Source organism: Hyperolius riggenbachi, chromosome 3, assembly GCF_040937935.1.
Source record: "Hyperolius riggenbachi isolate aHypRig1 chromosome 3, aHypRig1.pri, whole genome shotgun sequence".
Lineage (NCBI taxonomy): Eukaryota > Metazoa > Chordata > Amphibia > Anura > Hyperoliidae > Hyperolius > Hyperolius riggenbachi.
In genome coordinates this window covers 467,881,941-467,895,370 of record NC_090648.1, presented here as the reverse complement: position 1 = coordinate 467,895,370, position 13,430 = coordinate 467,881,941, and the positions used below count along the sequence as shown (strand labels likewise).

Here is a 13,430-nt window from a genome sequence, read left to right as displayed (position 1 = left end):
GTGCTCCGACTGAAATGTTGACTGGATTAGCTGCATACTCGTTTCAGATGTTATTCAGACACAACTGATACATGAAAGATCAGTAGGATGCCAGGAACAGGTATTGTTTAAAAGGAAATAAATATGGCAGCCACCATACCCCTCTCACCTCGGGTTCCATTTAAAATCAGTGGCTTTGTCAGATGACAGTCAGTCTGGAGTAATTACTGCAATATCAGCTGAGAGCAAAGCAAGCCAACTTTCGCAATAAAAACCTGCTGACCCACTGAGAAACACCATTCTGTGTCTATTATTCAATCTAAAATACTGGAAATATACAGATGTTTTTTTCGTTTGGCAAAGTGGATGGACACTTTTTAAACTAGGTGCTTTTAGTTTAGATCATATAACCAAATCTTTAATACCAGTTGTAAATTTGTAGAATTTTACGCTTCAGCAAGGTACCATTTGGGCACTAATTGTTTTAAATCTGTGTTTGGGAGTTGGGGTCTGTTCTGCTGAGGATGTATGGTAGTTTTTATCTCTTGTTATAGGATTTGTGTATGTAGTGAACAGGAAGCAGCTCTGTCAGTGTACAGGCCTGCATTTCCTTGCGGTAAAGCCATATGTTGCCAGAAGGCTTTGAATTTCTGATTATGCGGCTGTCCTCCTCGCCTCTATCCTACTTTTTATTTCCGAACTCATGTCATCTGCTTCAGTACATTGCTAATATACAGCTAATAAGAGAGACATGAGGTTGACGTCCTGACCCTGTCACTACTATGCATAAGCAGAAGGACGAAACAGGAAAATTGAACTCCCGAGGCTCCCTGGAAGAAATGGTGCCATCATAGGCAGGGCTTTGGAGTCTGAGTCGAAGTTGGAGCAATTTTGGGTGCCTGGAGTCTGAGTTGGAGTCATTGGTTTCATAAACTGAGGAATCAGAGTCGGATAATTTTTGTACCAAATCCACAGCCCTGGTAAATATTTGACTAAGGAGTCAGAGCTATTTCATTGCCACTTATCGTGTCATTACGGGTGGTGCTGGGGGAAGGGTTGGGTACCACCAGGGAGTTCGGGGGGGGCGGTTGTTTACTTTTAGCCATAGATTGAGGGGGGTTAGGTATCCGTAGAGGGATGGTTAAGAGTTGGGTATCGGTAGAGGGGAGGGTTCTGTGTGATAGTAGGGTTATGTTAGGTCATAGTAAAATATCAGTAAAGATTAATAAGGTTTTACACTTTTCCCTGGTTGTCAGAGAACAAACACGCATTTTCAGGTCTATGGCAAAACTCAAAGAGAGATCACTACTAAATATACCATACTGCAGACCGTGCTTTAAAGAGCGACGCTGGGCTTGCAGAATTTCCCCGATTCTTTCTAATTGGGTATACTTTACAACTTTTAAAAAAATATAGCTGGTACCTGCCTACCAACTGCTCCTCATTTTAGCCCCACTGCACTATCCTAGCAGAAGGCCTTTGACAGAAGACCGTACTTCCTATAATCTCAAGCACTGAATTTGAGCTAATGTCAGTTTGTTATTCTGCTATCATATATCAAATAGGTGTACAGCATAGGTGCGTACACACACACACACACACACACACACACACACACACACACACACACACACACACACACACACACACACACACACACACACACACACACACACACACACACACACACACACACACACACACACACACACACACACACACACACACACACACACACACACACACACACACACACACACACACACACACACACACACACACACACTTACTGTTACCCGCACAGATCAGGACTCTATCTCTTGCACGACAATTTGGAACAGAGTTCTGTAGAGACGTTACTAGCCTGCAAGCAAGGTGTTTTGCTGCTATGTAGGAGGAGGGCGGCTGATGGAGCAGCAAAGAGCAGTGCAGTAAGGAGAATGATGGCTTTGTCCAGCGCTTGGACAAGATGACCCGGTAGTCCAAGTTAGAGCGTATACGGCTCCTACCCAATTTCCCTGAATGGTGGGGAAGGGATGATTTCCCATATGCTCTTGAACTTGGCAGAGGCGGCCTCAACCCAGCCATCCGGACTGGATACCATCTAGCAAGTGTACAAGGATTTACTATGACCAAAGCCTCATATGCATGCTAGATAGACTTTGGCTGAGAATCTAGTCTAGTGATCTGGGATGCTTTATCACGAAGTGAAGACTGAGCTCTTTAGTTTTCTACTTACCCCCTTCTCCAACCCTTCCTCCTCTGCATTGAGTAGTGCATGCTGCTCAGCTACAGCTGGGCAGTGTGTATAGTGTTGCATCAGCATACCCCTTGTGCAGATCACATGCCTCTTTCAGTGGAGAGGAATGCATCTGCTATATGTTACAGATACATGCAGCAGTGTGTGGCGTACCGCAGCAGATCGCTGCCTTTTCATTGAATGACACATCTGGGTGGCAGAGGACATGCTGACGCAGCACATTTACTGTTTCCCTTACTCCTGGCATCACAGCACTGGAACTATGAACCTTTTTTTTTTGTCCTTTTTAGGAACTTGTACAGGAAAGTACAAGTAAAAACATATACACACAAAAATGCAGTCATTCATTCAACTTTACAAACATACGGTTACAATATATTGTTTGCCCAGTGTTTCATTTCAGTCAGATTTTCTCAGGATTCCTTTCAAAGCCACTACAGCGTTTTGTATCTACTGCTGCTTGAGGCCAGGGCTGTGGGGTCCGTACAAAAATCTTCCGACTCCTCAGTTTATGAAACCTCCGACTCAGGTACCCAAAATGACTCAGATTCCTTAGTCTAATACTTGCCAGGGCTGTGGATTTTGTTCAAAATCATTTGACGACGACTCCTCAGTTTGAGCAATTTTGGGTACCCGAAGTAGGAGTTGGTGATTTCATACACTCCTCGACTCCGACTCCACAGCCCTGCTTGTGGCAACTGTAACTTTCCATTGCTGCCAATTTGTGAGTTAATTCTCTGATGCCCTAGACGTTGGCGAATGGGTTCAAGTCCATATTAATAACCAGGGTGTTGTTTTATTTTGCTGCCTGAAAGAGTACATTTTTTAAGAAGTTGCAGCTTCTGTCTTGTCAGTACCTTGTCAGGACTATTGTAAACATCACTGATAAGCAAATTACAGCCATAAAAGCTTTCCTGGCAGAATACATTTTTCTACATAATTCTGAGAGCAGATGGAGAGAGAAAAGGATCAATATAGTTCATGTATTTTTATTTAGGGACACTTAATAGACTGCGACTGAGCAGAGACAAAAAAAAAAACATTCAATCTACTTTCTAAATGTTTAAATATAAAATAAAATCCTGGGATGTCTAAAAAAAAAAAAAAAAAAAAAAAAAAATTTTTAGGAGTAGGAGGATAAAAATAATTTTCTCATCATATTATTTTCACCTCTGGTTCACTTTAAGTGGAACTAAGCTCAGAACTTCCTCTCTGCTCTAAGTTAAAGAATACCCGAAGTGACATGATGAGATAGACATGGGTATGTACAGTGCCAAGCACACCAATAACTATGCTGTTTTCCTTTTTTTCTTTCTCTGCCTGAAAGAGTTAAATATCAGGTATGTAATTGGCTGAATCGGTCCTGACTCAGACAGGAAGTGCCTACAGTGTGACCCTCACTGATAAGAAATTCCAACTATAAAACCCTTTCCTAGCAGAAAATTTCTTCTGAGAGCAGTAGAGAGATAAAAAGAATCAATAGTTCATGGATTTTAGCTTTGGCGTACTTCAATGAATGTGTCATTGAGCAAAAACTACAAAACAGTTAAAACTTAAAAAGTAGATTTAAACATAAAATACTGTGGAATGTCTTAAAGTAATTTTTAGATCACTTTGAAGCTACATCTATCCTTCCGTTTCATCTACCCTCCTTAATCACAGTGGCAACTGGTCGTGATATACCTTCCCTTCACCATAAAAACAAGATAGCATCATCTTTGGCTAAGCTCTGGGTATCTTCAGCCCCACAATTTGATTTAATATTCCCCCCCCCCCCCCTCCTCGAGGTTGTCTTTTTGGGGGAACCCTCGTTTCCCCCCTGCGTTTAACAATCCTCAGGCATTTGCTCGGAGAAAGGAGCAGGGGTTAATTTCAGCTAACAGATTTTGGTTGGGTGGCAACTTTATTTCTTTCTCTGTGTTAAAATTTGGTCGAGATGCCCCTTCCAGCGAAACACTTCGATATTGCGAAATTAGACATTTTTTTTTGCTCTCAATTCCCTTCTCCTCCCAATAATGAATTAACAACATTTGAACCTTTTATATTTTGGATTTTTCTAGATGCAAAGGGCTCATCTCATTTCTCTATGCTTTATTGATAAGACGTGACCCTGATGAGAAAATGTTATATATGAAAGCATGGGAAAGGGAATTGGGAATCCAAATACTTCTATCAGATTGGTCAGTTTCTTGGGCCTCGATTTCTAAGGTAGTCAAGTCCAACATTATTAAATATACAGCTATTAAAGAAAATATCCGAGGTCCTGTTGAAAAAAATAAAAATGCAAATCCACTTACCTGGGGCTTCCTCCAGCCCGTGGCAGGCAGGACGTGCCCTCGGCGCCGCTCCGGAGGCTACCGGTCTCCTCCGATGGTGCGCCAGGCCGGCTGCCAGGTCGGGCTCTTCTGCGCTGCAAAGTACGCCTCACGCGGGCGCGCTGCCGTCATCGGACGTCTTCCGGACTGTACTGCGCAGGCGCAGCGCAGTACAGCCCGGAGGACGTCCGATGACGACAGCGCGCCCGCGTGAGGCGCATTTTGGAGCACACAAGAGCCTGACCTGGCAGCCGGCCTGCCCAGTTCGGGTGCGCCACCGAAGGAGACCGGGAGCCTGCGGAGCGGCGCCGAGGGCACGTCCTGCCTGCCACGGGCTGGAGGAAGCCCCAGGTAAATGGATTAGCATTTATTTTTTTTAATGGACCGTGAACCTTCCCTTTAAAGTGAACCTTAAGCCTCATCTACACGATTAGATGAGGCGCCGATGTTTACTTATCAATTATTATTACTTATCAATTATTATATATCATTAGCGGCTCAATTGATAAGATCCGACAGGTCGGGTCTTGGTACCGCCGATTCCCTGCTCGTTCCCCGCGAGGGGACAATGACAGGGAATCGAGCGAAAGATAAGCAGCGCGGGGACGAGCGGGTATCGAATCCGGCGCGGGCGAGCAGGGACGCGGCGGGTACGCGCGGGGACAGAGAAGAGGCAATCCGGCGGCTAATCGAGCCGCTGGATCGGAGCCTCATCTGCTCGTGTAGATGAGGCTTTAAGCCAGAAAAAGAGTTTTACTCACCTGGGGCTTCTACCAGCCCCGTGCAGCAGTCCTGTGCCCTCATAGCCACTCACTAATCCTCTGGTCCCCCGCTGCCAGCTAGTTTTTTCCGCATTCCCGACTGTAATTAGCACTATTGCGGGCCGCAACGCGTATTATTGTACGCGTTACGGCCCGCAATATCGCTAATTACAGTCGGGAATGCGGAAAAACCTATGCGTGGCCGGGCCTGTCGGCAAAAACGAAACTAGCTGGGGGGGGCCAGAGAATTAGTGAGTGGTTGCGAGGGCACAGGACTGCTGCAGGGGGCTGGTAGAAGCCCCAGGTGAGTAAAACTCATTTTTTTTCTGGCTTAAGTGTCTCTTTAAGCTCTTCTTTTCGATGGTACTATACCCCAAAATTACGTAGATTTAATCCTTCTGTACCCTCTCATTGCTACCGTGGTTGTGGAATAGAAGGTACACTTGTACATATTTTCTGGGAATGTCCTGAAGCTATTAAATTCTGGGACAACTGGAAAACTATGGCCCGCCAGGTTTTTGTGTTCCCAACCTTTGTCAGCTTCTCAGGCCCTTCTATATACCTCAGAAGAAGTACCTGGTAATTTTCGTGTTCTATATAGATATATGCTCCTCCCTGCCCAATGGAGTATTGCCTTCCAATGGAAATCCCTTACTCTTAACTTTTCTTTAGTCACTCAGAGGTTAGATACAGTTAAGGCAGCCATACACTGGTCGATGTGCCATCAGATCGACCAGCTGACAGATCCCTATCTGATCGAATCTGATCAGAGAGGGATCGTATGGCTGCCTTTCCTGCAAACAGATTGTGAATCGATTTCAGCCTGAAACCGATCACAATCTGTTGTGGTGGTGCTGCCGCCGCTCCCCCCGCCGGTATACATTACCTGAGGCTGGCTCCCGGGCGTGATGTCCCCGTCATGTGGCACCTCCGGCTCCGGCATCCGCATAGAACTTACGCTATCACACCAGTGACAGCGGAAGTTCAAATAGAGCGCCCTCTAGTTGTACTTCCGCTGTCACTGGCATGACAGCGGAAGTTATACGAGGATGCCGGAGGCGCCATGACGGGAGCAGTGACGGACGGGATGCCCGGGAGCCAGCCTCAGGTAATGTATACCTGATCGGATCGGCCGCCGCTAGCGACGCGCTCCCTACCCGCGGGCGATCGAGGGTAATTTCCCGCACGGCGCGATCGACGGACCGATCCGATTTCGGGAGGAAATCGGATCGGCGGGTGCGTGTTGCGCGAACGATTGGCAGCAGATTCGATCCCAGTGATCGAATCTGCTGTCGAAACTGCCGCAAATCGGGCCAGTGTATGGCCACCTTTATGCTTATGGATAAGATATATTATTACAGCTTTGAGAATCTTGCCAAATCTGAACTTATCTGGGACAACTGGAGACTTTATAGACAGCTTGATATACCTTCATGATATCGTTATATATTACAGTGTTATGTGATATGTTATGGTTTGATTTGTTTTGTTTGATTTCCTCTTCATTTCTTTTTAATTTGACGCAGTGTTGGTGAGCTTTATAATTTTGCCATTTTAAGGTGATCCCTGGAATCTCAGTAGGGTGGTTTCAGTCCCCCATTTTCCAGGCGCATCAACCCAATATCTTGCTCATGTTTGTTTATGCTCCCCCTGCCATTTTTGTTTGAATCTTGAAAATCGTGCTGTTCATATTCTCTTTATGTTCATTGTTTCACCTTTTCATGCTACAATAAAATCTCTTCTAATATAAAAGTAATTTTTAGAAGAGGGACGACGGATACAATTGTTTATTTCATTTAGTTTATTTTCGCTTCGGGTGTCATTTAAGCCTGAACATGATAACCTTTTTGAAAAAAATGGAAATCCTTAAAAAATCCCTGAAGTACCTGTATCACAAAATAACAGATCTGCTTAGTACATTGCACTGTTACTACTTTGTCATAGCTGATTTATGCGGTATGTTTTTTGCTTGCGCAGAAGCCCCGCCATCTTGATGATTACGTCAGCGCTGTGTACAGAACAGGGAGAATTTGCAGTGTTTTTATCCTAGTCTGTTGTCACTTCAGACAGTTAACTGTCATCTGGCGCAGTTAAGTCAGTCAGGTCGTTTGCATTGTTTAAAAGGAAATACGTATCTCTCTCACTTCAGGTGTGCATTTGGAGAGACTGAAGTCTGGGCATCTTTTACACCAAGAGCGTCGCCATGGTTTCCTTTAGGGAGACATTCATATAGAATTTAGGAGCTGGATTTTGCAAAAAAAGTTGAATTTGAAAGATGGTTTAATAGTATTCGGTTACTGAATGAGTTATATAGTGATCATTTGCATACTATTTTTTTTTTGTTTTTCCTAAAGTAAGAAAAGATTTTAAATCCTTCCTGTCCTATTTAAACATAAAAGGGCAATAAAATTGTATCAGCAATTCACTTTATCACAAGAGCAGGACTGTGCTATATTTATCATGTTCTGTCATCAAAAACTTATTTTTTTCTCCTTTATACACAGAGGGTGCCTCTAATTTTTTGGCCACTCAAATAACGAGTTGGTTTACCTTTAACTCTGACCACAGCCAATAGGGCCCATCTCCACTGCTGCGGAAAAGTGGCCGAATCCTCAAAGTTTCCCCACAAGCAAATCGCGCAGGGAAACTCTGCCATAGGGGATAATGCTGCCTTAGTAATTCGGACAACATTGCAGCATTTTTTCATGCGGGAGGCAACAAATCCCATAGCTGTGTATGGCACGGCTTCTGTGAATCGTCTGCATTCTCGCAGGCACATGCGGTGGCTAGTGGAAATGGGCCCATATTATTCTTAGCAAGGACTCAACAAGATGCTGATACTGTTGCTGAGGAATAGTGTCCCATGCTGACATAATGGCAGCTTTAAGTTTTTAGTGGGATGGTGGCGTTTCCAAGTTTTGAAGTGATCTTTCGACTTTGTCCCACAAATGCTCAATAGGATTGAGGTTGGGACTGAGCTGGCCATGGAAGCAGGTTAAACTCTGAATAATGTTCCTCAAAACAATTTAAAACTGATCGAGCACAGTGGCAAGGGCCCACAACCGGCGTCTTTTTTTCCTGTTTTCCTGTGATGCCAAAGGCACTCTTGATGGTCTCCTGCTGCTAAAGCCCATCCTTTTTGCAAAGCCTGTCTTGTTGTGCGTTGGGATATGCTTTGTTATAAACTTGCATTGAATATAGCTGTAACTTGTGTTTTTGCCCTTCTGTTGCTACGGAATATGCGTGCTACTTGCCTTTCACCTCTCTCATTCAAGGGATAAGGACTATCCTGGCCAAAAAAAGGCTGGTGAAGTTTTTCTTTTTCTTTTCTCATCTGCCACTCTCTAACACCTGAGATACTGTTGCGCGAGAAAATCCTTAAGAGTCATTGTTTCAGAGATGCTAGCACCAGCTCTTCTTGCTCCGACAATCATCCCTTGTTCAAAGTCACTTAAATCTTTTGTCTTACTCCTATTGACATTGACTTCTGTGATAACTCATCATCCTAAGCTGAGCGTTCCTTATCTAAGCAACTCTGTGTTGTTACGTCACACTACGTCACTGTTGGACTGGCTTACTTTCATTTGTCTCTAATTTTTTGGGGGGCCCTGATGTGTGTATTTTTTTTTTTTGTCCTGGAACAAGCTGTATTTTGATGTTACATTGCAGAGTGTCTGAGTGGAGCACAGTCCCAGCACTGTTAGTTGTAGTGGGTGGTGGAGATCTCCGCTCTCAGCCTCTTCAGCTGACTCAGGGTCGTAATGGAAGATGCTTATGTAGAAGAATGCCTCAGCTTTCTCATTCACAGGGCTAAAAATACATTCCCCTAGCTGAGCATGTGAAAATGAAAGTCTGCTGGTTTGTATTTATCTTGCAGTAGAAAATTGAAATTATATGGGAAAGCAGCAGAGTTAACTGGCATTGTGCTCCCAAAATGGAAGCATTGGGAATACCTGCATTTTGTTACCCTGACAGCTGCCATGGCAGAGTAGCCGAAAAGTACGAAACCAGTCAGCCTTTCCCTCTGAGACAGGCACCGCCCCCTTCCTCAAGGTTTGCAGTAGCTGCTCAGCTGATCACATGACTTTTGCTTGTTAGAATCGCCCCCCTTTTGTTTGCATCCAAGATTGCATGACTGCCTAATGCTGGGAATACACGGTTCGTTTTTGAGGTGATTAGATAATTTCCAACATGTCCGATCTCCCGTTCGATCGTTTTGCCGCTCGATTCCTGTTGGAAATGAATGGAAAAAGATAAGAAAAATGAGTGGAAGATAAGAGAATCGAGCAGCAAGATCGATTAAGTGGTGAATCGAGCGGAAAAAACGAACCGTGAATTCCCACCTTTCGTCAATGCGGATACTTAAAATGCGATCTCGGATCTGAAAAAAAAACCACTGAGCAGACTGCATAATATCTCACACAGTATTTCCCCCAGTATAACGTTCATTTGCCGTCAGATGTTGATGACGTTCGCGTTGAAGCCCATTGTATAGAAAAAAAAACATCCATGGAAAGCCACGATTGCTTTCCATAATCGCAAGTTGGCTCCTTGTCTAAGACCTGGGACCCACAGGGACTGTTTCAACCGCACTTTGGAATCGCTAGCAATTGGCTAATGATGTTTTATGGAGGGGATCCCACAGGAGCAATTTCCTCAATCGAAAGTCTTACTACATTTGATGCGATTGCTCTCAATGCAAAGTATTGGTTTGCTGCAAAATCACTTTTCAACTGCTCGACCAAAAGAGATTTTGCAGAGATCTTACTAAAACACAAATGGCAATCACTGTACAATCAATAGCATGAAATTAAATGTCACTTTAAAAGCATCCGGAATCCTTACAAAAAAGTGTAAATGCAAAATTGCTACCAAAAGCACTTTGTGATTACTAGTGGGCCCCAGCCCATAATACTTGCAGCATTTTGTCATTTTTTTGTTTCTGTTGGAATAGACACTTGTTTACCATTTTTGATTGTTTTACCATTTTTGATTGTTTGATCCATCAGTCTGTCTGTGCAGACAGCCCTCGACTTTCGCAGCTGGCATGTTGTCAGGATATGACCTACGGCCGAATGTTTGCCTGATTGTTTTCATCTTCGTTTCTGCTGTGAGCGTTCTGCTTTTTCTCGTCTCTGACCACAGGAAAGTAAAGCCCGTCCATAGTAGAATGCATCGCTAGCCTCTATGCTAGCATTGCTTCTGTAGAGCTCTTGGCCCCGAACTGACACCCGAGGGATCAAGTCCCATTCAGATGCGGATGACAGAAACGCTCTTGTGTATGGACCTTAAATGAAATCAGACACATACTTACCGGTTTATACATACCTGGGGCTTCCTCCAGACCCATGCGTTTGGATTACTTCCAAACCGCCGTCGTCCACTGCCTGCAGCTCCGCTACCGGGTCCCGTAACTTCCTCCAGTCGTGACCAGTCTGTAAAGAGCGCACTTCCTCTTGTGCAGACTGGCCGAACTAACGGGACCTAATACCGGAGCTTCAGGCAGCAGAGGACGGCGGCTTAGGAGCGATCTGTGCGCATGGGGCTGTAGGAAGCCCCAGGCAAGTATGCGTCATCTCTAGTACACTTTAAATGTGGATTTGACTGAAGCATGCATGACTGTTGGTCAAAAAAATTACAAATGATTGTTAGGACAAGTGACAATCCTGAATATGGGGCTTGCCTTAACTTCTAGCTTGTTTGGGTGAACTTGAGGAGTTGCAAAAATTTACAGTTGCCGGTTAGGATTAGAGAGACACCAGCAGTGCTGCATTGACCAGATCAAGACAAGAAGTCAACTTTAATCCTTTGAGACACTCTGAACCGTTATCCAACTGTTTATGAACTGAGGCTCAGACTTAAACCTCGTAAATTGTGCCCTCACCTCCACCTTGGCGACTTTTGATTAGTCAGTTTTCTAGTTGCATAAATTTGCATACAAAATTTGCACAATCCTGCATCAGCTCTGAATGAATTTCATGTCATTGGCCATCCCTAGCATTCACCATCACTGAGGCTCTGCTGACTTCATTTCCACTGTTAAAGGACAACTGTAGCAAGAGGTATGTGGAGGCTGCCATAATTTCTTTTTAAACAATGTCAGCTGCCTGGCAGCCCTGCTGATCTATTTAGCTGCAGTAGTGTCTAACACCAGAAACAAGCATGCAGCTAATCTTGTCAGATCTGACAATGTCAGAGACACCTGATCTGCTGCATGCTTGTTCAGGGTCTGTGGCTAAAAGTAGTAGAGGCAGAGGATCAACAGGACAGCCAGGCAACTGGTATTGCTTAAAAGCAAATAAATATGGCAGCCTCCACATACCTCTCACTACAGTTGGACTTCCTGGTTTAATGATTCAGCTACACCCCCTCCAGTCCCAGGCACACCTCTGCTATGCCCCTCCAATGGCAGTCGTACCCCTATCAACTTCCCGCCTCTGCAGCAATATCAAGGTTCAGGCAGCTTTCAGGTGGTTAGGAAGAGAAGTCTGTATTTGGCATCTCCTCTTTCTATAGGCATTTGCCAGTGCTCAGTGCAGCTCCTTTTGATTTAGTAGCCTGTGTTGCCGCAGTAGAAAGGCTTCATGCTGTACCTGCCTCTGATGAGAATCCAGTGTTTGTACAGCAGCCACTGACCCATTCGGCCGCTCTATTACTGATCCCCCTGCAACGGCCAAGAGCATGGTTCTCGCTACACACACACACCCGCGCGCGGTCAAACCTGCACCGCTTTATTAGCCCTTTGACACCCACATGGCAACAGAACAGGACGCTAGCCTGAAGACTAGCAACAACCCTGCATTTTCACCCTATAGATCTGGTTGTGTATGAGGCTTAAAGAGAAACTCCGATCAAGAATTGAACTTTATCCCAATCAGTAGCTGATACCCTCTTTTACATGAGAAATCTATTCCTTTTCACAAACAGACCATCGGGGGAGCGCTGTATGGCTGATATTGGGGTGAAACCCCTCCCACAAGAAACTCTTGAGTACGTACTCCTGGCAGTTTCATGTCTGGGAACCTTGTTGCATTGTGGGAAATAGCTGTTTACAGCTGTTTCCAACTGCCAAAAAAACATGCAGCAGCTACATCACCTGCCAACTGTAAAAATGTCATCATGTAATGTCAGAATGTAAATCAGGGATTTAAAAGATTTTACAATGGGCAAACACTGACTAAATCATTTATACATAATTATTGTAAAAATGAAGCACTTTTTGTTTATTACATTATTTTCACTGGAGCTCCTCTGCTGTGAAGTGGGCTGTGCAGATTTCAGATCTCTCCAGGCAGTTTTGACTGGTTGTTTTCCTGTGACTGAAGTCTTTTATGACACATCTTCTCCAATTGTCGGCTGGTGTCATTCAGCTCAAGGTCCTCAGTCAGAGCTATTAGCTGAAAACACTTCTTTTGCTTTGTGATGTTCCAGCTGAGGTCATCCCGATACATTGTCCAACACTGAGCCATGTTCTAGGCAGCAAGGTTCTCACAAGTGACTCACACAGTATGTGGATCTGCTCTCCTCTGCATACAGCTACCTGTCTGCATGTCTGGCCATTAGACTGGCGAGTGACTGAGGGAACTTCATGTTTTGGAAGTAGTTTTTCTGGTTAAAAACAACTGACCATGAACTGAAGTTAAAAGTACAGACAGAACAGACACTGAACATTTATATTGCGCTTTTCTCCTTGCGGACTCCAAACACCAGAGCTACAGCCACTAGGACGTGCTCTATAGACAGTAGCAGCATTAGGGAGTCTTGCCCAAGGTCTCCTACTGTATAGGTGCTGGGTTACTGAACAGGCAGTTTTGGGATATTGAAATAAATGTATCTCCACTAGTTCTATTAGCTATTGCAATTAAGTGGACCTGAACTCTTGCACAGGACAGAAGGAAAACAGAGACATGCACTCTGTGTGTATTTAGAGAGTTTAGCCTGTCTAATTCCCCCTCATCCGTGACTAACCACAAAATGTAATTTGATCCCTCAGCTGTGTCGATTGACTGCCATGGCAGATAGGCTAATTTTGAAAGCACAGGATGTTAAAATTGTCTACTTCCGTGAAAGCAGGAAATAGATCCAATCCTGCAATAAATCTGCACCGTATCCGCT

General features: G+C 44.4%; 1 protein-coding gene across 8 annotated transcripts in view; it reads left to right on the top strand.

The window, feature by feature from the left end:
* The window catches only part of CNOT4 (CCR4-NOT transcription complex subunit 4), a 184,407-nt gene that overhangs the window by 61,947 nt on the left and 109,030 nt on the right, over nt 1–13,430 (top strand). Inside the window, exon 1 of one of the 8 annotated variants that reach the window (XM_068277963.1) lies at nt 6,320–6,423. The exons of 6 other annotated variants lie outside the window; for them this stretch is intronic. In XM_068277963.1, the coding sequence (XP_068134064.1) occupies nt 6,342–6,423 (82 nt within the window). In that variant the 5' untranslated portion in view covers nt 6,320–6,341. Of the gene's footprint in view, nt 1–6,319; nt 6,424–13,430 lie in introns of those variants that run through there. One more of the 8 variants, XM_068277969.1, reaches the window with a different exon arrangement.